Source organism: Dysidea avara, chromosome 4, assembly GCF_963678975.1.
Source record: "Dysidea avara chromosome 4, odDysAvar1.4, whole genome shotgun sequence".
In the NCBI taxonomy this organism is placed as follows: domain Eukaryota; kingdom Metazoa; phylum Porifera; class Demospongiae; order Dictyoceratida; family Dysideidae; genus Dysidea; species Dysidea avara.
This window is the reverse complement of record NC_089275.1, coordinates 31801095-31825138: the sequence shown is the minus strand read 5'-3', so window position 1 is coordinate 31825138 and position 24044 is coordinate 31801095. Positions and strand designations below refer to the sequence as shown.

At 38.9% G+C, this 24044-nt stretch overlaps 1 protein-coding gene across 4 annotated transcripts in view; it reads left to right on the top strand.

Moving 5' to 3' along the window:
- The window catches only part of LOC136254686 (uncharacterized), a 123657-nt gene that overhangs the window by 29170 nt on the left and 70443 nt on the right, over nt 1–24044 (top strand). For 3 of the 4 annotated variants that reach the window (XM_066047401.1, XM_066047402.1, XM_066047399.1), the window contains exons 2-3: nt 2591–2654; nt 21464–22768. In XM_066047401.1, the coding sequence (XP_065903473.1) occupies nt 2591–2654; nt 21464–22768 (1369 nt within the window). The remainder of the gene's footprint in view (nt 1–2590; nt 2655–21463; nt 22769–24044) is intronic. The other variant, XM_066047403.1, reaches the window with a different exon arrangement.

Genomic DNA, 24044 nt, shown 5'->3' with positions numbered 1-24044 from the left:
ATTGATCTCCTTAAAGGATACTGGCAGGTATCATGACTCCTATGGCCAAATATATATCTGCTTTCGTAACACCGGAGGGATTCTACCAGTATAAAGTGATGCCCTTTGGCATGAAAAATTCCCCTGCAACATTTCAGCGGATGATCAACCAGATAGTAGAGAATTTTGAGGGCTTATATTCATGATGTCGTCGTGTTTGGCAGTACATGAGAGCAGTACCTCCAGTGAGTGAGAGAGCTTTTTTGTCGACTGAGGCTAGCCAATCTAACCGTGAATTTAGTGAAGAGCAAATTTGGACATACTCATGTGACATACCTTTGACACGTTGTTGGACAGGGTCAAGTGAAACCTGTAAATGCCAAAGTGGAAGCTATTTTAAAGTATTCTGTCTCAACCAGTAAGAAAGAACTCATGAGGTTTTTAGGAATGGCTGGCTATTACAGAAAGTTTTGTAGAAATTTTGCCAGTGTTTGTGAGCCTTTGACTAACCTCCTCAGAAAGAGTAGTGTTTTCATGTGGAGTAGAGTACCATCAAGAGCTTGCTTGTGTCTGCCCCTGTCTTGGCTACACCTGATTTTGACAAACCGTTTGTACTCACTGTTGATGCCAGTGGTGTTGGTGCAGGAGCAGTGCTTTTACAAGAGGATTCCAAGGGAATAGATCACCCTATCGGCTATTTTTCACAGAAGTTCAATGCAAGTCAAGAAATTATTCGACAAGTGAGAAGGAGGCCCTGGCTCTCGTCTTTGCATTACAACACTTTGACTTTTATGGTAACCCTGCTCGATTCCCCATACAAGTTTACACAGACCACAACCCATTGGTGTTCCTGAACAAAGTGAGGAACAAAAACCAGCATCTATGGCAATGGAGTTTAGCTTTGCAATCCTATGACCTGGACATTCATCACATTGCTGGCAGAGACAATATTTTGGCTGATGCCCTGTCAAGGGAATATATAAACATCTGAACTTGTGGACTCTAATTAGGTTTGATTTCTGTTTTGTTGTACATATTTATCTGGGTTTTTGTAGGCTATACCTGTAATGTTAACTTTGTTGTTTTTGTAGGGATTATGCTGTTTGTGTGACAGAGTGTTTCTTTATGGGGGGGGGGGGGGGGAGGTTGTGATGGTGTGCTGTATTTTTAATAAGAAGTGCACGCCCCAGAACGGGGTAAGGCACTGATTAACTAGAACGCTGAGTGAAGTAAAATGCGCACCGGCCATAACAATAGACTCAGCATAGATAGTCATAGGGATCATTGATGTAGATGATGGTGGTAGCATTGACACGGCGTGCTAAGATCACAGGCCCTATTTGTTGGTGTAGTCACCCCAAGTGTATGGAGACCCATCACTCTTGACCCTTTCCTCTGCTGTAGGAGATGCTAGGCATCACATCACATCATGCCCATGTCCACCAATGCTCTGTAGGAGATGACATTGAGGGGTGCCAATTTCTGCAGAAGTTTGCTCTTTTGAATTTTTCTGAAAGTACCATTGGAATTAAATAGTGCTAGGCGTTCTTCAGATATATGATGTTTCATGAGCTCAAGGAGACACAGATGATCACTGACATCAACAAGGTTGACAAAGGATGTTAGCAATCTGCTTTCCATTTCTCTTTGTTACATTTTTAATGCCTCTTCAGAGACTTGTCTTAATGGAATCTCTGTGTGTTTTTGAGAGAGTTGCTTTCTGAATGTGAAGAGCAGCTCGAATTTGACCAATGTTTGTTGACATTTTGGTATCAGTCATTAATTGCTTCTCATTGCAAAGAATTGACAGCCAGCCACCCTTCATTTTTGAACCCTTGTTCATTGTCATCTCTATCCACAATGGATGAGTATGGTTTACCTGTCATACAGTGTAGATTGAGCAAACATTGAGCTGAAAAAATGGTTCTGCTCAGTATTTAGTGACAAGAGCTTATACGGCCTCCTCGTGTAATAAAGCACCAAACTACCTGTGAGTGTTCTTTTGGCATGTGCCCAACTATTATCCCTGTTTTTACTACTACCACTGAGTATGAGTTGTGTCCATTCCCATCTTCAACTCTTATCACCAACTCTTCATCGATTTCAGGCATCCATATCTCTTTATAAACATGATGGCTATGTACAACAGACCTGAAGTCTACATGTTGTTCAATTGTCTCTCCAGCTACTGCCAACACCAACAACAACAGGATCACCTGCACAAAAGAAAATGTAGTTGTTAGTAAATCTTTCATGTTACGTAAATAATTTATCTCAATTGTGTGATGGCCGGGCTGAGCTGGATGAAAATATATCGAGTGAATTATAATGTATAATATATTATAGTAGTGCATAGCAGTGTATTTTGTTGTTACCTAAAGTATAATGTTAGACAGAGTGCTCTTCTACGCTAGTAAAAAAATAGTAATGCACCCTCGAATAGTGCGGCACTATTCGAAGGATTTTATCCTTATTTTTGGGCATAAAAATAATAGTACCCCTGGGGCACAACTCAAGTAAATATGTTATATGTGTGTGTGTGTGTATTATTGTTCTGAACTGTGTAAGGTTTTGCTGACAGTCACATACAAAAAAATAATATTTTATGCAGGGACTAGCAATTGTGACTGGTATTCTTTTATTGGAATTATTTTATTCTGGAGTTGAAGGCCAAGGTATGAATGTGTACAACATAATTATTATCTAAACCAAGCTGTGAAAAATCAATATGACCTCAAAAAAGCCAGGACGAAAAGGTTACAAAATCAAAATATGGCAGCCAAGAAAGGCTGCAATAATGTTTATGATCACTCATCATCAAAAATCATTGGAATTAACATTATTGTAGCCATTTCTTGGCTGCCACCTTTGATTACACAACTTATTTTCACCCTGGTTGTTTTGTGGGGTGGCACCCATTGTCACAGATTGGCTGTTTTGGTATTAATATCAGTTCTTGTTGTTATTGCAAGTGCCATTGGAGCTTTTATTTTACTTGACTTTTTTCTTAAATATAGGAATGAGGAAGAGAGGAGATTTTTTGTTTGTAGTCTATATGACTGTCTGTTTGAACTATTTTGTTGCTAATGCATTAAACATTTGAACTGTAAAATCTACACTCCATAAATGAATGTATTATAGGGTTCACGTTTTGAGTAGTTGATGTTGCGTAGTTGAAGGGTATACAAGATACCTTGTTATGTAACTGAACTATCTACTGGATGATTTGTAATGTTACTGAACTCTCTACAGGGGTTTGTAGCTGAACTTTCTAAAGGGTGACTTATTTGTAGCTGAAATATCTACAGGGTCACTTCTAACATGGATGAACTCACTACAGGGTAAATTACTGTATTTATAGCTGAACTTTTGCTGCTGAACTTTTTACGGGTAATTTGTTGATTAGCTGAACTCTCTAGTCTGCTCTCTGCAGGGTGACTTGTAGCATAACCGAACTTTCTACAGTGTGACTTTCTTTACAGGGTGACTTGTTATGCAGCTGAGCTATCTACAGGGTTTATTTGTATTCTCTACAGGGTGTCATGTAATGAGGCTGAACTCTCTACAGGGTGCCTTGCTATGTAGCTGACTGGGTAACTTATAATGCAGTTGAACTCTCTAAAAGGTGACTTGTTTGTAGCTAACCTTTACATGTAACTTAGCTGAACTCCACTCAGGGTGACTTGTAAAACTTAACTTTCTACAAAGTTATCTGAAGTCTCTACTTGGTGACTTGTTTATTTGTTGCTGAACTCTGTATAAGGTGACTTGTAATATAGCTGTATTCACTACAGGATGACCTGCTATGTAGCTGAACCCTCTTCAGAGTAACTGGTAACAAAGCTGAACGCTGTACAGGGTGACTAGTATTGCAACCCTGAACTTTCTACAGCATGACTTGTAAAATCAAGACACACGGTAGTGTGTCGTGCGGCCCAAGAAGCCGGCGCGTAACACCCATGAGTATATTGACAGGAAGAAAGAAAACGCAATTTTCGCACCTCCGTAGCTCTGTGCTTCCTTGATGAAACAAGACGATTTTTGCTGTGGACATGCCCTCTAACTGCAGTACTCCACATTCCAAATTTGAGCGAAATCGCTTCGCGCGTTCCCGAGATATGCGACTTCAAAAATTGGCTCAGTTTCTTGGTTCTTTTTTTCTTCTTATTTTTCTTTTTCGTGTTGTACACTTACAAAAACTGCTATAAAATGCGAACGCCACATCCGATTGCCTTGCAATTTGGCACACAGAAGGGGGATATAAAGGCGCTTCTCGGTATCAACTTTGGCTGGAATACAATAAACAATCAAAGAGTTATGAGCGATTAGTCACGAAAAATAACACCAATATGTTGTCACACCTACAGGGTGAACCGCGTATGAGAAGAAACTGAAAATCGGTGGGTGAATAGGTTAACTATTGAACCTCAAACCTTTTGTGGTTTGAAAGAAATCGAGCTAAAAAACAGAAAGATACAACGAAAAAACCACTAGTGTGTAACAATTACACAATCGGGATTAGCTAATAAAAAACGACTGCTTGCCACGCCTACCGGATAAACCGCTTGGGGTAATGCTTTGAAAATCGTTGTACAGATGGAGTAATCATCTTAGAAAGGCTCATCAATGGTGTAGAAGAATCAGACTTAAAGCCACGGAGTTATAACACGAAATCCAACTTAGTGCAGCAAGTGCGAGATCGAGATACTCTAATAGAGCAGTCATCCTAATAGAGCAGTCACCCTGAAGAGAATTCAAGAGATCAGCTAGAACAAGAAACCTGTATAGAGATCAGCTACACACAAGTCACCCTGTAGAGAGATCAGCTAGAAGAAGTTACTTTGTAGGGAGTTCATGCAACTATGGAAAGAGATAGTTCAGCTAGAAGAAATCACCTTGTAGAGTTCAGCTACAAAGAAACCACCATGTAGAGAGTTCAGCTACAAACAAATCGCCCTGTAGAGAGATCAATAGAGGAAGTTACCTTGCAGAGAGTTCAACTACAAAGAAACCATCATGTAAAGAGTTCAGCTGCAAACAAATCAACTGTAGAGAGTTCAACTACAAGCAAATCTCCCTGTAGAGAGATCAGCTAGAAGAAGTTTCCTTGTAGAGAGTTCAGCTTCAAACAAATCACCCTGTAGAAAGATCAGCTAGAAGAAGTCACCTTGTAGAGAGTTCAGTTACAAAGAAACCACCATGTAGAGAGCTCAGCTACAAACTAGTGACCTTGTAGAGACATCAGCTAGAAGAAGTCACCTTGTTGAGAGTTCAGTTACAAAGAAACCACCATGTAGAGAGCTCTGTAGAGAAATCAGCTAGAAGAAGTTACCTTGTAGAGAGTTCAGCTACAAAGAAACCATTCTTTAAAGAGCTCAGCTGCAAACAAATCACCTATACAGAATTCAGCTACAAACAAATCACCCTGTAGAAAGATCAGCTAGAAAAAGTTACCTTATAGAGAGTTCAGTTACAAAGAAACCACCATGTAGAGAATTCAGCTACAAACTAGTGACCTTGTAGAGACATCAGCTAGAAGAAGTTACCTTGTAGACAGTTCAGCTACAAAGAAACCATTCTGTAAAGAGCTCAGCTGCAAACAAATCACCTGTACAGATTTCAGCTACAAACAAATTACCCTGTAGAGAGATCAGCTAGAAGATATTACCTTGTAGATAGTTCAGCTACAAACAAATCGCCCTGTAGAAAGATCAGTTAGAAGAAGTTACCTTGTAGAGAGTTCAGCTACAAAGAAACCATTCTGTAAAGAGCTCAGCTGCAAACAAATCACCTGTACGGAATTCAGCTACAAACAAATCACTCTGTAGAGAGATCAGCTAGACGAAATTACCTTGTAGATAGTTCAGCTACAAACAAATCTCCCTGTAGAGAGATCAGCTAGAAGAAATTACCTTGTAGAGAGTTCAGCTACAAAGAAACCACCATGTAGAGAGTTCAGCTGCAAAGAAATCACCCTGTAGAAAATTCTGCCAGAAACAAATTGCCCTGTACAGAGATCAGCTAGAAGAAGTTACCTTGTAGAGAGTTCAGCTACAAACAATTCACCCTGTAGAGAGAGCATCTAGAAGAAGTCACCTTGTAGAGTGTTCAGTTACAAAGAAACCACCATGGAGATTTCTGTAATCAATATAATATTATGTATTATATATATAATTTGTACATTTACTGATAAAATATTTAAAGTACATCTACTTCACCTTTTCTTCTTCCTGTGGTAAAGAGAAAAGCATAGGTTAAAAAGTCCCAAAGCTGGCCATAGGCCGGCTTTGGGGTATACAAATACAAAAAGAAATGAAATCTAATCCAAAACAGCCAAGCTGTAAAAAAAGTGTGTGGCCCTCAGAAAGGCTATGGTGAAAAAAGATGTGAAATCCAAGGTGGCGGCCAAGAAATGGCTGTGATGGTAGGTTAATGGTAAAAATTTTAATAATGACAATTCAGGTGAATGTTGTGCCAAGACCAAGCGGCACAAAAATTCACCTGAATTGTCGTTATTAAAATTTTTACCATTAACCTACCATCATAGCCATTTCTTGGCCGCCACCTTGGATTTCACATCTTTTTTTTTACCGTAGCCTTTCTGAGGGCCGCACACTTTTTTTACAGCTTGGCTGTTTTGGATTAGATAACTTTCTACAGGGTGACTTGTGACTTGGCAAAACTCTCTACAAGGTCACTTGTTTGTAAATGAACTCTTTACAGGGCGAAATTTGTTGTAGTTAAACTCTTTACAGGGGAACTGAACTCTATAGTGTGACATGTAATGTAGCAGAACTCCCTACAGGGTAACTTGCTTGTAACTGAACTATTTACAGGATGACTTACAGGTATATCGTAGTTGAACTCTCTAAAGGGTGACTTGTAATGTAGCTTAACTCTTGACCAGGTACGTACCTTATTTGTAGCTGAACTCTTTACAGGCTGATTTGCATGTAGCTGAACTTTGTACAGGGTGTCTTGTAACATAGCTGAACTTTCTATAGGGTAACTTGTAATGCAGCAGCACTCTCTTCAGGATTACTTGTAATGTATGCATAGCTGAACTCTCTGCAGGGAAGTTGAAATTTCTACAGGGTGACTTGTAACTAAGCTCAACTCTTTACAGGGTGACTTGTTATGTAGCTGAGCTCTATACAGGGTAACTGGTACTCTGATCAGGGTGACTTGTAACTTTAGCCTAACTCTCTACAGGTTGACTTGTATACGTTAATGTTTACAAGGTAACTTGTTGGTGGCTGAACTATTTACAGGGTGACTTGTTCTCTCTACAGGGTAACTGGTAAAGTAGCTCAACTCTTTTCAGGTTACTTGTAAAATAGCCTAACTTTATACGGGGTGACTGTAACGTACGTACCTTAACTCTTTACAAGGTAACCTGTTTGTAGCTGGGGTGACTTGCTTGTAACTAAACTCTCTATAAAATTACTTGGTTAATGTAGCTGACCTCTCTACATGGTGACTTGTTTCTAGCTGAACTCTCTACAGGGTAACTTGTAATGTAGCTGAACTCTCTACAGGGTTACTGGCAATGTAGCTGTACATTCTACAGGGTGACTTGTAATGCAATTGAGCTCTCTACAAGGTGACTTGCTATGTGGCTGAATTCTCCAATGGGTATAACTTGTAACATAGCTGAAATTTCTACAGAGTGACTTTTAACTTAGCTGAACTCTCTACTGTATGACTTGTTTGTTGCTGAACTCTGTGACTTGTAACTCTCTTCAGGGTGACTTGTTTGTAACTGACCTCTTTACGGTGTAACTTTGACTTGCTTGTACAGGGTGACTTATTTGTAGCTGATTTCTTTACAAGATGACCTACGTAAACTCACTACACAGTGACTTGTTATCTGCTGAACTCTAAATGGTGACTGATTGTTATGAAAAGGTGACTGCACTATTAGAGTATCTCAATTTCACATTTGCTACATGTTGTTGCCTTTTGCATCATAACTGATGGATCATTCTAATGAATGAAAGATGATGATTAATCTACCTACTGTATATACTGGCTTTTGGCTAATTCCTTTCAGCAGTTTGCCTGGTAGCCATGGCAGTACTTGTTTTTATTTGCAAAACTCTATCCCACAATTGTTACACACACTGTTGATTTTTACACTATATGTGACCGAATGTGACAAAACCAGGCTTCTACACACATCCAGTTTTATGACTTTGAGAGATCATAACTCATTGTAGAAGAAATATGCCATCAGCTTCAAATTTTTGCCTTTGTTTTGTATTGTGATGGAAGCATTATGTGAAAATTTCAGGTTAATAGCATGCTGGTACATCATGTTACAGTTGATCAAAGTCAAAGAATTGGATGTGTGTGGAAGCCTGGTTTTGTCAAATCCAATCACATATCTTCAAGTACTTCATCTCAATTACTTCTAAACCATAAAAAATGTAGGCATGATAGATAACCTACCCATGTACGGATTTTCAGCTTCTTTCCATAAGCAGTTTACCCTGTGGGCATGACAACATATTGGTGATATTTTTCATGAATGATTGTTAATAATTCCGGAACTGTTTATTATCTATAATTATTCCCATCTTATATGTGCCAAATTTCCATATGGTCAGGAAAAACATTTGCGTTTTATGGTAGCTGCAAAATAAAGAAAAGAGAGATTCAGCCAATCTGTGACCGGATCTGTGAAAGGGGTCTTATAGCCTTTCCAATTGCATGTACTTGACAATCCATGACTTGACTTGTGAGTATTGTACCAGCTGGAAATTTGGTCACTTTACACTCCTAACATAGCACTATTACTGGATTTAATTTTAAGACAATAGATTAAACATATGATGAGGCATGGCTTGTCAAATGTGGAAATTTGGAAATGCTATAAAACCGCTTTTCGCAGATTTGGTCACATTTTTGAATGCTTGTATCTTGGTCATTCCTGGAGCAATATTGCTCAAAGTTGATATGTGGACTATTGATGATGGAGGGGATTTCCATAGCAAAGTTCATTTTGATTTGTAAAAAGCTACAGCATGCATATGCATGCATGGAAATTGTATTATTGTTCGTCCTGTCAATAACATCCTGGTATAACACACTGGTTTCCTGGACCACACAAATACTGTACCATGTGTTTGATGGCACCGTTTGGCCATAACTCTATTAACCAACTCTGGGTAGTCATCATGAAGTCCATGTGTCACCAGATATTTAAAAACTCAACATTATAGCGAACTTTTATTTAAAAACTTCTCTGGTGAGGTTTCAGCTTTCCATGCTGAGAACTTCTGGAACTATATAAATACAGAGTACAGTAGTAAAAGCAGGAAGACTGATATGTGCAGTGAGGAAAAAAAACATTGTGGACATAATATCGTTATAACTATGATCAAGACACATGGTAGTGTGTTGTGCAGCCCAAGAAGCCAGCATGCCACACCGTGAGTATCTTGACAGGAAGAAAATGCGGTTTTCACACCTTTGTAGCTCCATGATCCATCATCTGATTGGAACCAGTTTCACTGCAGAGTTACTGTTGTTTGTTTTCAACACTCTATAATGGGTGAAACATAACTTAAAAAATGAAGCAGAATGGCTACTTTGTATTTCAATAATTGATACAGTAGTTGTGTTATGCGTTCAGTACAGCGTTGAAACCGGATCACTACTGCTGACCCGGATGACCCACTGACCCAGATAGCAATCCGGGTCAGACCCGGATTTGACCCGGATTAATTAAAGCCGAGGCGTGCGATAAGAGCTATGTTTCGGCTAGTTTCGAGTGAGCAAACGAAACTACGTTTTGAGCGTTCGATTCGTGTTGAGTAAATATTGCAACTTCAGCCTAGCTGTAGGTTGAAGACCAAAAAAAAAAAAAGGTCATCACCTACTAAAAATAGCTACCCCTCAGGCTGAGCGTATGTTGGTAGCGCGATAAGTGGGCGTGGCTCACGAAAGAGCTACGCGATAGCGTTTATGAGTCTCCACGTTGTCAAACAAACAATTTCATGTCTCACGTCATCCAAATCCGGGTCAGATCCGGATAATTTGTAAACCGGGTCAGACCCGGATGACCCGGAGAAAATGTGACCCGGATGACCCGGATGACCCGACCCGGTTTCAACGCTGGTTCAGTAGTGCCTAGCTGCAATATTTGAATTCCTTTTTTGATGTAGTATGCAATTATCCACACAAAAACAGCCAAGCTGAGAAAAAGAGTGTAGTCTTCAAAAGCCTGGATGAAAAAAGTTGTGAACTCATGGGTGGTGGACAAGAAATATTAGCATTAAAATCATTGTAGCCATTTCATGGCTGCCACTTTTGATTTCACAACTATTCTAAAGGCCGCACAGTTTTCACAGATTGGTTGCTTTGCATGGATTTCACTTCCTTTTGTACTTTATAAGGCCCCAAAGTCAACCTATCAGGTTTATTTTTACCCACATTAAATTTTCTTCTTATCTAATAATGATTATTGAGGGCAGAAATTGTCGATATACTTGGCTAAGAACTCACTGTCACCTGTTGTAACAATTGCGGTGTTGCAGTTTCATGACAGTACATAATTATTCCAATGCTCCTAGTCATTGTAAAAGTTTCTAATGCTGAATTCTTTTTTTAAAAATAGCAAATGCTGAATTCTTGTGGCTTGTACACTACACAACACAGATATTGCATGGCTATAATGCTGTGTAACTGTGATATGAAATACTGCATGTGGTGCAGTGGTTATGTAGGAGTAGTGATGATGTGGTGTGGTGCATTGTTTTGGTGCTGTGGTGTTTCAACAATCGAATAACTCATCATCGTCCCATAGCCAACATCTTGAAATCGAACTACTAATACAGTATTCATGATTACAGACCAGATGGTATGTATGTTACAGAGCTAGCTACCTGTCACAAGACATGAAACTTTGACAAACATAGTTTAACAAGGTCCCCTACTCACCCCCATAAGGGAGCTATGTGCGAGCCCAGCCTGCCTGCTCATATGCCACTTAACCACCCGCGAGCTCTTAATGCATGCATGCCGGGCTCCTTGCACCTGACTCTAAAGGAGGGAAGGGGATCTTTGTTCTCAATCACACACACATGTACATTTATATCTGCATAATCATACATACCATACATTTATTTGTGTATCTGCGTGGCTTAATTACCAGCGTGCTTACTCATACTCAGGTAGTGCTGTCTGGTGTTTGCTAGCCTGCTATGCTAACTTTGGAGTGACAAAGTGCAACTGAGGAATCATTGGGCAGCATTGCTTAATTTATTTGGCATTGCAGTTGACGACACGTGTTATGGATTATACAGTAAAATTAATTTTTGTTGTTTAGCATGCAGCAGCATCAGCAGCAGCAGTGGGAGCGCACACGTGTACAATAGCTATGCGGGGTAGGTAAAGCAGCCATGCAGAGCAAGGATAGCAGCAGCAGCGGTAAGAACCCATATGTGTACAATAGCAGTGTGGAGTAGGTAAAGCAGTCATGCAAGCTATGGTAGTAGTAGTAGCAGTAGCAGCAGCAATTGGAACCACAAGTGTACAACAGCATATGCAGAATGGGTAATGCAGTCATGCTAAGCAATTATAGCAACGGTAGCAGCGATGGAAATGTACATACGTACTAAGCTAAGCAGAGAAGCAGCAGCCATGCAATGAAATTTATGGCAGAGCCCGCATGCCAACAGCTGTGATGCTCGTGCAATATTGTATTCTTAGTTAAGCCATATAGGCTATGGTAACATAGACCACAGCGTCTTGCGGTACCGAACTTAATTTATTAATGCATTAACAAGCAAGACATGGTACTCATTTTCTCCCAAATTTTTAGTGTTTATTGCTGCCCTTTGTCACTGTGATGCATATCAAAGGTTTAATGTCAGTGCAGACATATGCATACCAATTGGCACACTATAAGTCCTATATTATATTAGCCAACCATTTATATTAGTGTAATGATGAATAACGTGTAATCATACACATGATAATTAGTATCTGTGAACGCATCAAGTAAAATCAGGAATTCAGGCCAGTGTATTTAAGAAAAAAATTTTTTTTTCTTATTTCTGCACTATTGATGACTTTTCAATCCACTGTAAAAATTACAGCATTATAAGTTATAACATGCCTTTTATACAGGAGTAAATATTTAGCTGTCCAGTGTATGTATGTGTAGGTTATAAGTTTACTGTGTACATGGTGTCCTTTTTACAAAGTTTTTAAGAACTACTATCTTACAACAATCAATCATAATATTGTTATACATGACTAGATGCTTGTTCAGTTAGAAAAGGCAGCCAACGATCATTTGGGATGAAATCTTTGCACATTTGCTCTAGGTGTTTACGTTTGGACTCACTCAAAGATCTTAACTCTTCTAAACTTTTGTAGCTTTTAATTTCTGAATCAGGAATAACAGATTCTGTAGCATCTCGACCACTCAACACATGAGTTGTAGCATCCTGAAATGGGCCTACATAACAAACTTTTTGGACCTTTGAACAACTTTGTTGGTGACAGTGTTTTTTGTGAAAACAAAATCATGCAGACTGCAAATCCCTGGCAATTTGGAGTATTTATTCATTGGATTTCTCCAATCATAAACAATATCCCCATCATCAATGATGACATCAGCGTACTGGGAAATAATTCTACTCAATTCAATTGTGTTGAAAACATCATTCCTGTTGTATCTCTGTGCAGTCTTAGAAAACAGAAGATCCGGTGAAAACTTTGTGTGACTAGCAATTAAAAAGGACTCTCTAAGAAAACACAGCTTTCCTTGCTGAATCATCTCACATGCTGATGCCATTAAGTAACAGTTTTTATTGGTACTGGATGCATTATCCAGGAATAAGTGAACACGACAGATCCAGTCAGGAAGCTTTGAAATCCAATTTGAAAGGTAAGAGATGGTGTGGTCCATATTTTTTGGACTAACTCGTTCATCAAACAAGTATACAGATGAAACATTGGTTGCATGATTTACTATACCAAAAATGTCATGATTAAGTTTCTGTAAGTAGTACGTGCTTCCAGGCTGTGCTGAAAGGCCCCAATAGGGAACCAACTTCCCCATTTGGTAATCAGCACTAACCACAACATTAAATTTGTTTTTTAGTGATTCCAATATTTGTACTTCTTCACTTAAATCAGGTTTCTCATCAAGACTGGTTATCTCTTTCCACTCCCTTGCACAACAAGTGCATACCTCAGTGTAGTACTCGTGGCTCTTCTGTGCTTCTTCGCGAGTACTACACTGCATACCTCAGTGTAGTACTCGTGGCTCTTCTGTGCTTCATCAAGACTGGTTATCTCTTTCCACTCCCTTGCACAATGAGTGCATACCTCAGTGTAGTACTCGTGGCTCTTCTGTGCTTCATTCCAAATCCTCCTGAAGAGCTTCTACTTCACCTTCCAGTTGTTTGACTTCATCAGGATTGACATTGCTTGATTGTAAAAGTCGATTAATAGTAGTCTGCTTTGCATTGATCTCAGTTTTTGACCTGGCACAGGTGTCACAGTAATCCTCTTGGTGTGGATCAATGACCACTTTTGGTCTATGAGTTTTCAACCAATTGTGGGATGATCCATTAGAGCATCCACTTCTTCCACACTCCTGTTGAGTACGGTTAAACTCACCCACAACTGACCTTTGTAAACGTTCTTCATAGTGATTTACTCCTGGCTTTGGTGCCTGTATAGTAGAAAACTTTGGCAGAAAGTACAGTGTAGGACCTGAAGAGTCAGCAGATCTGCCGTTAGGCTGACTGTTGGTGTCTACAAACAATAAAAACTCTTCCATGGTTGTTTTCTTGGCTGAATTAGAAACTTTTAGAGCATTTCCATGTTTTGCATGCGGGTATCTTACATCCACACTAGTTGAAGGCTCCAGAGGTTTCCACCAATTTTTAAATGAAGACTCAGTGTTGGCAGGCATTAGTACATAATCACCTAAACGTTGTATTTCCACCTCAGACTTTGTAAATTGAACAATTGGATGCTGAAATTCCTGACGCTTAATATCTCGCTGGTGTGTGAGCCTATCTTTAGATATTCTAAAGCTAGATATAATGCAATTTAAGCAATACAAATAATTTCCAACACTATCAAAAACATTGGCCCTCAACCACTCATTTTGTCTGGTGAAGTCACGATAATGAGTAAATTCACTTTCAGGACGCTTTGGCGAAGGATTAATCTTTTTTCTCTTTTTCAACTCAGTTCCTTGATGTATCATCTCTTTGAAACCGTTAGCATGATGAGAAAGAACTGGTTGACACTGAGGACAGACAGCAGAATTCCTCTCACCTCGCCTCTCACCATCAAAACCTTTGCCTGTACCTTCAATTGACCTTGAAGAAGAGTATGAGTATGAGTATGGGGAAATCTTGCTTTTCCAGTTAGGTAGTTATCGCGTTGCTTCTCTTTCTATCTTTCCGTGTCAGGCGTGTCTTCGGAATTTTATTAGAATAACAATAAATTCTAATTAATGTGCACTTCTACTATGAGTAGCCCATTGTAACTGAAGAAGGTATAGTGTTGTTATTGTTGGTAGGAAGCGACCACTTGTGACTATATCCCCTTGGACATTTCAAAAAACGTAAAATGCTTTGTTTCTCTTTAAAACGGTTTTGGCTTTAATTCCTGATTTTTATTTGATGCGTTCACATCTGTTCTGAGTATGATTTTTGTTGATGGCCCAACATGCAAGGCTCTTTGCCCTATAGGAAGGTAATTCTATTGTAGCAGTGATTAAAGCAGCAGTTGCAGCAGTGAGTTGTGAATAATCCTGTCCTAGGTAGGATTTAACAGGTGATGTAAGATTACTACATTGCTTGGGGTGGGCGCTGTGTACTAGCTAAAACTCATAGCGTATTACAGTAGATGGTGATACATCTGCAGTATTTGTTGTAAATTCTTTGAAGTACATCGTATTAACACATCACTAAAGTAACTGCTGTAGATTCCCTAAAAATTCGACAGAAATAAATTAATTCCATTCGCATCTAGCCAAACAATTAGGAAAATAATGTACTAACCCGGTGCTATTGTCAAATTTTTAGGGATCTATCACTAATACAGTCTGCACGCTTCATGGCTATGTTATTTTTGATCCGCTTACTGTTTACTTTCAGGATTTCTTTCCACAAGGACCAATAAGAACATCTTGAGGTGGAACTAACGATACCGCAACACTAAACATTCACTTGGTTGCAGCGCTATATACTATGATTGCCTACATTATCCAGGAGGGATGGTGAATGTCATTACTACATTGCTTTTGAATACAATCACCCAGATGTAATATAAATGATTTTAACATGTAGCTAATAAAAATAGAAACCACTATCAATAATATTATTAAGCTATCTCATGATAAATCTTGCTACCAGATTTAACAAAGCATTATTTGATGGTATATCATGTTACACGGAGATATGGAGCAAGGAGAGATTTTATTCTGTGAACAGAAATGAAGATCGTTTTGCGGTAGCTAGCCATGATGTCATACGATGATATCGTTGGGCATGTTCCCTGAACAATTTCACCCTTTGTGCTTCATCCAGCATCAAGGTAGCATATTGTGTGATGTTACTAGTAATCCTCATGAGACCTTTGTCAACTAGTACTCCAAGTGCTGAAAAATTAGCGTGCTTATAATTCAAAATTTTCCTGTGTTTGCCAAAATTTAGAGCACATTGCGTTCAAAGCACGGTGAGTGCCGAATATTTAGAGATGCCGAAAGTTTAGGGAATCTACGGTAATACAAGAAAAGATAGATTACACAGTCAGCAGCAGAGGGAGAATCTCAATGACATTGCAAGGGAGAAGTATATTGCAACTACTTTATTGCAATATACTCATGGTTTACGGTACAATTGTTGAATGCCAGGATGCAGTAGCAGTAACAGTAGCAATGGTAGTGATGGCGGCAGCAGCTGTAAACCAGCAGCAATAATAGCAGCAGGATCAGCAGCAATATCTGATGCTGTGATTTGTATTCCCTTTACCCAGATGTTCAAAGATAAGTATAAGGCGACCACTCTATTGGAAGATGCCTATAATTCATGGTACAATTGTTGAATGCTGGATTGCAGTGGTGGCAGCAGTAACAGTGATGGCAGTAGCATATCAGCAACACCGATGACAGCAGCAGGAGTAGCAACCCATAATAAGCCTTGTGATTTGTGACCCCACTTACCTAGGTCTATTATTACTTGGCACCTGCCAGAAAAGGGTTAACAGCACTGGTCACATCAACAGCAGCAACATAGTAAAGCAATTATGTTAATGGATGTTTGGGCAACTGCAAACCGGGTTCTGAGCAAGTGATCTCTGTGCTATCCATCCAGAAATGGCTACTGGTAGGGTTGCATGCATTTGGTTTGTATGTACTTAGTGCCAATTGGTGCAGTTGATTTGCACAATTGCTGGTATCTACTACTAAACATAATATTATTATGTTTCATTGCCAGCTAATGCTATGTACAAAGGCCTACTGTGTGTAATCAGGTCAGCAGCGTACACCATGCAGTAATTGTAATGAATTAAAGCGTAATGATGTATGCCGGCAGTGGTTTAAAGCCAATTTCTTAAATCTGACCAGTATTATAGTACTGATGCACATGTATATCAGTTTATATGTTAACTTTAGGCTACCACAAGTAGGAATTCCTGGACAGAACCTTAGGCACTATAAGAAAAGTAAACATGTACATAGGCTAGGATATAGACAATAAGGTGACCAATGATTAGGGATGAATTCGAACTGAATCTTGACAACACTGTATAGATTAGTGTACCACCAAAAGGCTGACACTGTAGTTGTAGTCATGAACAATGAGTAGTAGTAAGGTGGCCATAGCTAGGCATTAGGGACCAGTCTATTTTGCTTTTTTTTCTACCTATTTTTCTTTCCAGCAATTCTTTTATTTTTCATCTATTATGCTCCATATTTTGCTCAAGAATTATAATTTTGCTCAGCACTGATCTTTGTTAATTGAATATTTCCAAGTGCAAAGCTACAGTTTCGCCTTAAAGTGACTGTTCTATTAGAGTATCTCGATCAGAAATTACTTCTAACATGTAAAGCAAGAAGCCAGCTAATATTGCTTAACACGTGCGACTGTTTTATTAGGGTATCTCGATTGTCACTTGTTGTTCTTGTAACAATTAGCTATGCATTGTCGATATTTTAGCGTGTCTGACTGTTCTATTAGAGTATCTTGACCTTTTGTGCAATTTTTATGTCCACTTCACAAAATTTGCACTTATTATGCCAGCATTTTGCTCTTTGCTTTTACCCAACCATTATGCCAAAGATTTTGCTGGCGAAATCGACGGGTCCCTACTAGGCATACAATCTACAAAGATTCACATCATTGGGTGATGTTATGGAATTATACTGCACGAATCTCATAACAGGTGCATGAACCCTCAAAATAAGATGTAATTGAAGCTTGGTTACCTTGTGTGGTGCTGTATAACAGTCAAACAGAACAGCACTGCCGTTATATTATAATGCAACAGCCATGACAATGCAAGTAGCCATGATGATGCAAGTAGCCAAGATGACGCAAGCAGCCATGATGTCATAAGTGGCCATGACGATGCAAGCAGTCATGATGACGCAAGCAGCCAGGATGACGCAAGCAGCCATGATGATGTAAGCAGCCAGGATAACACAAACTGCCCTGATGAAGCAAGCAGCCATGACAATGCAAGCAGCCATAGCCATGACGATGCAAGCAGCCATGACATCACAAGCAGCCATGATGACACAAGTAGCCAATGACGACACAAGCAGCTACGACAACTATTATTTTAGCACTTTACAGTGACCAGCACTGAAGGTCTGACAGCAACATGTGCTGCAGCCTTAGGATTACCTAACCTAATTTCAGGGACTTAGACATAATGACTTGACTTACTGACTGAAAAGGTGTAACAGAAAAGGGGCCAAAGTAAGGAAAAAAATCCCTCCAACCCCAGAATTCGAACTGCAGGTCACCCAATGTCTAGTGGGGGCCACACTCAGTCTTCCTCCAGGAGGGATGGATTTTCTTCCTTAAACCTAAAGTATTTATTATTAGCACTTTACAGTGACCAGCACTGAAGGTCTGACAGCAACATGTGCTGCAGCCTTAGGATTACCTAACCTAATTTCAGGGACTTAGACCTAATGACTTGACTTACTATTATGACACAATGAAGGTACACATGGTGTGCCATTATCATTACAAGGTGCCAGCTACCCAAATATAGATAAGAACTTAATGCAGTATTTACCTGACTGCTCTTAGTTGTGGACGAGACTATACATTATACACACTCCTATTATTGAGCAGCTGTTGTTTAACTTGTCTTATTACTTATGTCAGGACTTTAGTCTCTTAGTCATTGTCATCACATTAGCATTCTAGTGCAGTGTTCATGATTACACACCAGATGGTATGATACTGAGCTAGTTACCTGTCACAAGACATGGAACTCTGACAAGCATAGTTGCATAGTCAGTGGTTGTGCATTTAGTATTTCAACCAAGACCGCTGTACACAATAAGAAGCATCACATGCAGATTATGCATGGACTACGGTTTGGCTCACTGGTGCTTAATTGTAACTGTATTTACACTTCATACTTGCTACTTGTTTCATGGCTGGGACTTCTTCCAAGCTATATAATACTGTTTTCTTCACTATAGGTACAAATATAACTTGCCATTGTAGCCATGCACTGTATGTGTAGTGGTGGGTTTGGTAGAATGTAGTGATGGCTTTGGTAGAAGATTATTATGTTTCAAGACACACAATAGTGTGTCGTGCGGCCCAAGAAGCCAGCGCATCACACCGTGAGTATATAAACAGGAAGAAAATGCAATTTTCACACCTATGTAGCTCTGTGATCCCTTATCCGATTGGAACCAAATTTGCTGGAAACGTGCCACCCAGTTAGGGGAGTCTACATACCAAATTGGAAGAAAATTGCTCTAGCCATTTCCGAGATACAAGTGAACAAAATTTCATTTTAATTTCTTTGTCTTTTTCTTCTTCATATTCATTTCGCAGACTTTGTAAAATTTGCCATAAAATACGAATGCGTACTCGGATTGGGCTGAAATTTGGCACACTTAAAGGGCTCATCAAGGCGGATCTCCGTACCAACTTTGGTAGGAATCCGATGAACATTCACGGAATTATGACCGATTAATAAGGTCGGAGGTCTGTCACGCCTACAGGATAAACCCCTTGGAGGAATCAGTTGAAAATTGATATGTAGATGGAGCAACCATCGTAGGAGTGCCTTTTTGTGGTTTGAAAGGAATCGGGATAAAGACCATGGAGATATGACACGAAAACCCAAATTGTGTCAAAATTACGCGATCGATTTTTATTAATAGAAATATTAGTTTTCGTCTCTACCAGGCAAACTGTTTATAGCAATGAGCTGAAAATCAGTATGTAGCTGGAATAATCATCATAGAAAGTCCTTGCAGTAGTACAGAAGAATCGGAGTGCAGATTACTGAGTTATGATTCAAAAGGCAACTACGTGCAGCAAATGCGAGATCGAGATACTCTAATAGAACAGTCACCCTAATAAGGCATTCAGCTGCATTTATAATGTACTCAGTTATATTACATTGCAAGTTATTCTGTAGGGAATTCAGCTACAAACAAGTCACCCTGTAGTCAGATCAGCTAGAAGAAGGTACCTAATAGAGAGTTCAGCTACAAAGAAGCCATCATGTAGAGAGTTCAGCTCAAATAAATCACCCTGTAGAGAATTCAGCTATGAACAGAGCACACTGTAGAGAGTTCAGTTAGAAACAAGTCATCCTGTAGAGAGATCAGCTAGATTTCACCTTGTAGAGAGTTCAGTTACAAAGAAACAATCATGCAAAGAGTTTAGCTGCAAACAAATCACCCAGTAGAAAGTTCCGCTATGAACAGATCACACTGTAGAGAGTTCAGTTAGAAACAAGTCATCCTGTAGATAGATCAGCTAAAAGAAGTCACTTTGTAGAGAGTTCAGCTACAAAGAAACCACCATGTAAAAGAGTTCAGCTGCAAACAAATCACCTGTAGAGAATTCAGCTACAAACAAATCACCCTGTAGAAAGATCAGCTAAAAGAAGTTACCTTGTAGAGAGTTCAGCTACAAACAAATCACTCTGTAGAGAGTTCAGCTACAAACAAGTCACCCTGTAGAGAGATCAGCTAGAAACAAGTCATCCTGTAGAGAGTTCAGCTAGAAGAAGTTACATAGTAGAGAGTTCAGCTACAAAGAAACTACCATGTAGAGAGTTCAGCTGCAAATAAATCGCCCTGTAGAGAATTCAGCTACAAACAAATTACCCTGTAGAAAGATCTGCTAGAAGAAGTTACCTTGTAGAGAGTTCAGCTACAAACAAATCACCCTGCAGAGAAGTTAGCTAGAAACAAGTCACCCTGTAGAGAGATCAGCTAGAAACAAGCCACCCATAGAGAGTTTAGCTAGAAGAAGTTACATTGTAGAGAGTTCAGCTACAAAGAAACTACCATATAGAGAGTTCAGCTGCAAACAAATCGCCCTGTAGAGAATTCAGCTACAAACAATTTACCCTGTAGAAAGATCAGCTAGAAGAAGTTACCTTGTAGAGAGTTCAGCTACAAACAAATCACCCTGCAGAGAGTTCAGCTAGAAACAAGTCACCCAGTAGATAGATCAGCTAGAAACAAGCCACCCGTAGAGAGTTCAGCTAGAAGAAGTTACATTGTAGAGAGTTCAGCTACAAAGAAGCTACCATGTAGAGAGTTCAGCTGCAAACAAATCGCCCTGTAGAGAATTCAACTACAAACAAATCACCCTATAGAAAGATCAGCTAGAAGTTACCTTGTAGGTAGTTCAGCTACAAATAAATCACCCTGTAGAGAGTTCAGCTACAAACAGATAACCCTGCAGAGAGTTCAGCTAGAGTCAAGTCACCCTGTAGAGAGAATCCTGTAAAGAGTTCATCTACGTACAAGCAAATCACCCTGTAGAGAGTTCAGCTACATTTCAAGTCACCCAGTAGATAGATGCTGGCCATAGGCCGGCTTTGGGTATACAAATACAAAAAGAAGTGAAATCTAATCAAAAACAGCCAAGCTGTAAAAAAAGGAGTGTGGCCCTTGAAAAGGCTATGGTGAAAAAAGGTCAAGTGGCACCAAATTCACCTGAATTGTCGTTATTAAATTTTTTCCATCACAGCCATTTCTTGGCCGCCTCCTTGGATTTCACATCTTTTTTCACCATAGCCTTTTCAAAGGCCGCACTCCTTTTTTTACAGCTTGGCTGTTTTTGATTAGATAGATGTACCAATTGGTTCAATGCACATTCATTATGTTGCTGTGTAGATTGATTGAAAAGTAAACTGTTGAAGTGAGATTCCTGGTGTACAGTAGATGAAATAATTGATCTAATCTGAATACACATTAAATATATTATTTATATTTGCTATTTAGGTGGTACTAGGACTGAAACAAATTATTACTTTGGATACTTCACTAATTACAATAATACTGAACAACAGCCATCCCTCATAATAACAACATCAGAATCACAACCGGTGTTCTATTCAATTGAGGCTCCAGGAATAGGATATTATACTACTGGTAGTGTCACAAGTGATAGTGAGGTCATTATTAATCTTCCTACTACTCTGATAACATCATCACATAATGATCAGGATAAAGGAATTCACCTGATGATCAGTAGCGATAGGGTGACTGTGATTGGTCAAAATGTGGAAATTTATACCAGCGACTCATTTCTTTGTTTACCCATTACAAATTTGTGTGCTAATGAATATGTGCATTATGGGGTAACTGTACCTAGGGCCACAATTCACAGTGCGTTTATTTTAAATTCTATTTTAGTAGTTGGTACAGAGGATAACACAATGATGAATTTGACAGTCACACAACCAGTCACCATTAGTGTTAGTGACTCTACAGTTAATCTCACTGCTGGTATACAGTACTCATTTGTGATTAGCAGGCTCCAAACTGTGTTGATTGGATCAGTTGATGATTTGACTGGAACTAAACTTGTTACAGACAAACCAGTATCTGTATTGAGTGGTCATCAGTGTGGTAATGTACCAGTGGATGTTGCAGGTTGTGATCACCTAATAGAACAAGTTCCACCCACCACATTATGGGGTACAGTATATTATACTGCACCATTAGCCACCAGAAGGTCATATACTATTAAAGTACTGGCAGCATATAACTCCACTGTTGTTGATATTTACTGTAGCAATACAAGGGAGTCTTACAGTATTAGTGAAGGAGAGTATGTTAAAAAAACGTTATCACTACAAGAGGTTTGCGCCATTACCTCCAGTAAAGAAGTGTTAGTTGTTCAGTTAAGTCATGGACGCCGGGATGATGGTAATGACACCGAATATGGTGATCCAATGATGACACTAGTACCAGCCACAAATCAGTATAGTAACAAATTTCAGTTTTCTACACTTCAAGGTCTACCAAGTTTCACGCACTACATTAATATCATAGTATTAGCACAGTATTATCAACCTGACATGATCTACCTGATATCAGGAGGAGTGAATAGGTCACTAGACACATACCAATGGGTACCAATTATGGTCAATGATATCATTGAAGCTTATAGTCTACAACTGGGGATATTAGAGGGTGTGGCTGAGATTTCACATAGTAGCAAAGCAGCTATGATCAGTGTGATTGTGTATGGATTTGATGATCGCCATGGATATGGTAACCCTGGAGGAATAACTTTTCAAGGTTTGTGTTATTGTACAGTATTTCTTTATTATGGACTCATGTTTGTATGAATAAATTACCTGATTATCGCATGTAATGAACACACTTTGGCCTATTATCTTACTATGCTTTTGAAATTGCCTGTTATGCTTTTGAGCAATGTTCCAAAAATATCAGAATCTCTATTATGCTTAGTTGTGCTCCATTATTCCTCAACTGTGACTACTCTATCAAATGTTCTATTAGCAGTACTAGTTCTGAGTTTTAATCGCTCTTCCCTTCACTAAAAAGGCTATAAATCTGATTTTGTGTCTGTTGTACAGTATTGCAGTGTCCCAATATGCTTTGTGTAAAATGTGTAGAATTGTAACTCCCTATAATATTATTATGTTTAATAGATATGTAGAAATTGTACCTATGTATCTAGCATTATGTTCCATGCTTTTTCCAACCACCTATTATGTATGTCCCATATTATGCTGGCATAATTGAGAAAAGCCTAACACTGAAAGCAAAGCACATTGTATGAATTTTTAGCCATGCAGAGGAAGTCTGTCTGTTGTAACACTTTTTTCTGTATTATACTGTTAAATAATTGCATTACATAATAACATTGTACCTATGCAAGAATGGTTTTAGAGGGATTTCTACCCTACTCCTCTTTGATTTGGCTCTGCTCTAACAATAGCTATGGGACAAACGTAATATTAAATTTTCGTACATTAGTCAGGAATGTTAACACTTTGTAAAGTTTTGACAATGGCTATCCTTGTTTATACAAATGACTAACCTAGTGAACTTCTTTCATTCTACATTGAACCATTGAGAATGGCTGTAGCCTTCACTTGTGTATTTCACAAATGTCTGAAAAGCAATGGTTGTTGTAATATATCTTATAAGGTTCCTATATAGACAGTGTGACTTCTACAAAGATTGAGATACTTTAATAGAACAGTCACTCTATTACATTCAGGCAAATATTCAGTCATAGTAACTGTTAAAGATCAGTCTGGCATAGGGTACAAAATTTTCCTAGGTGGCATGTATATTTGGCAGAAAGCTTGCTGTATTATAAAAATTCAAACTTGAGATGCCCTAATACAGCTAATATAACAGTCTAATAAATTATAATTATACTGTGATAAATTATTAAAATCACTCTCATATTTAATCTCAGAGAGTATAATTTTCAGAAATTTCCGAGGGGAATTACCCCAGACCGGCTTGGCATGCTTCACATGCTAAAACTGTCAATAAGCTTATCAGTTCATGGTTAGCTACATTTAACATTTCATTG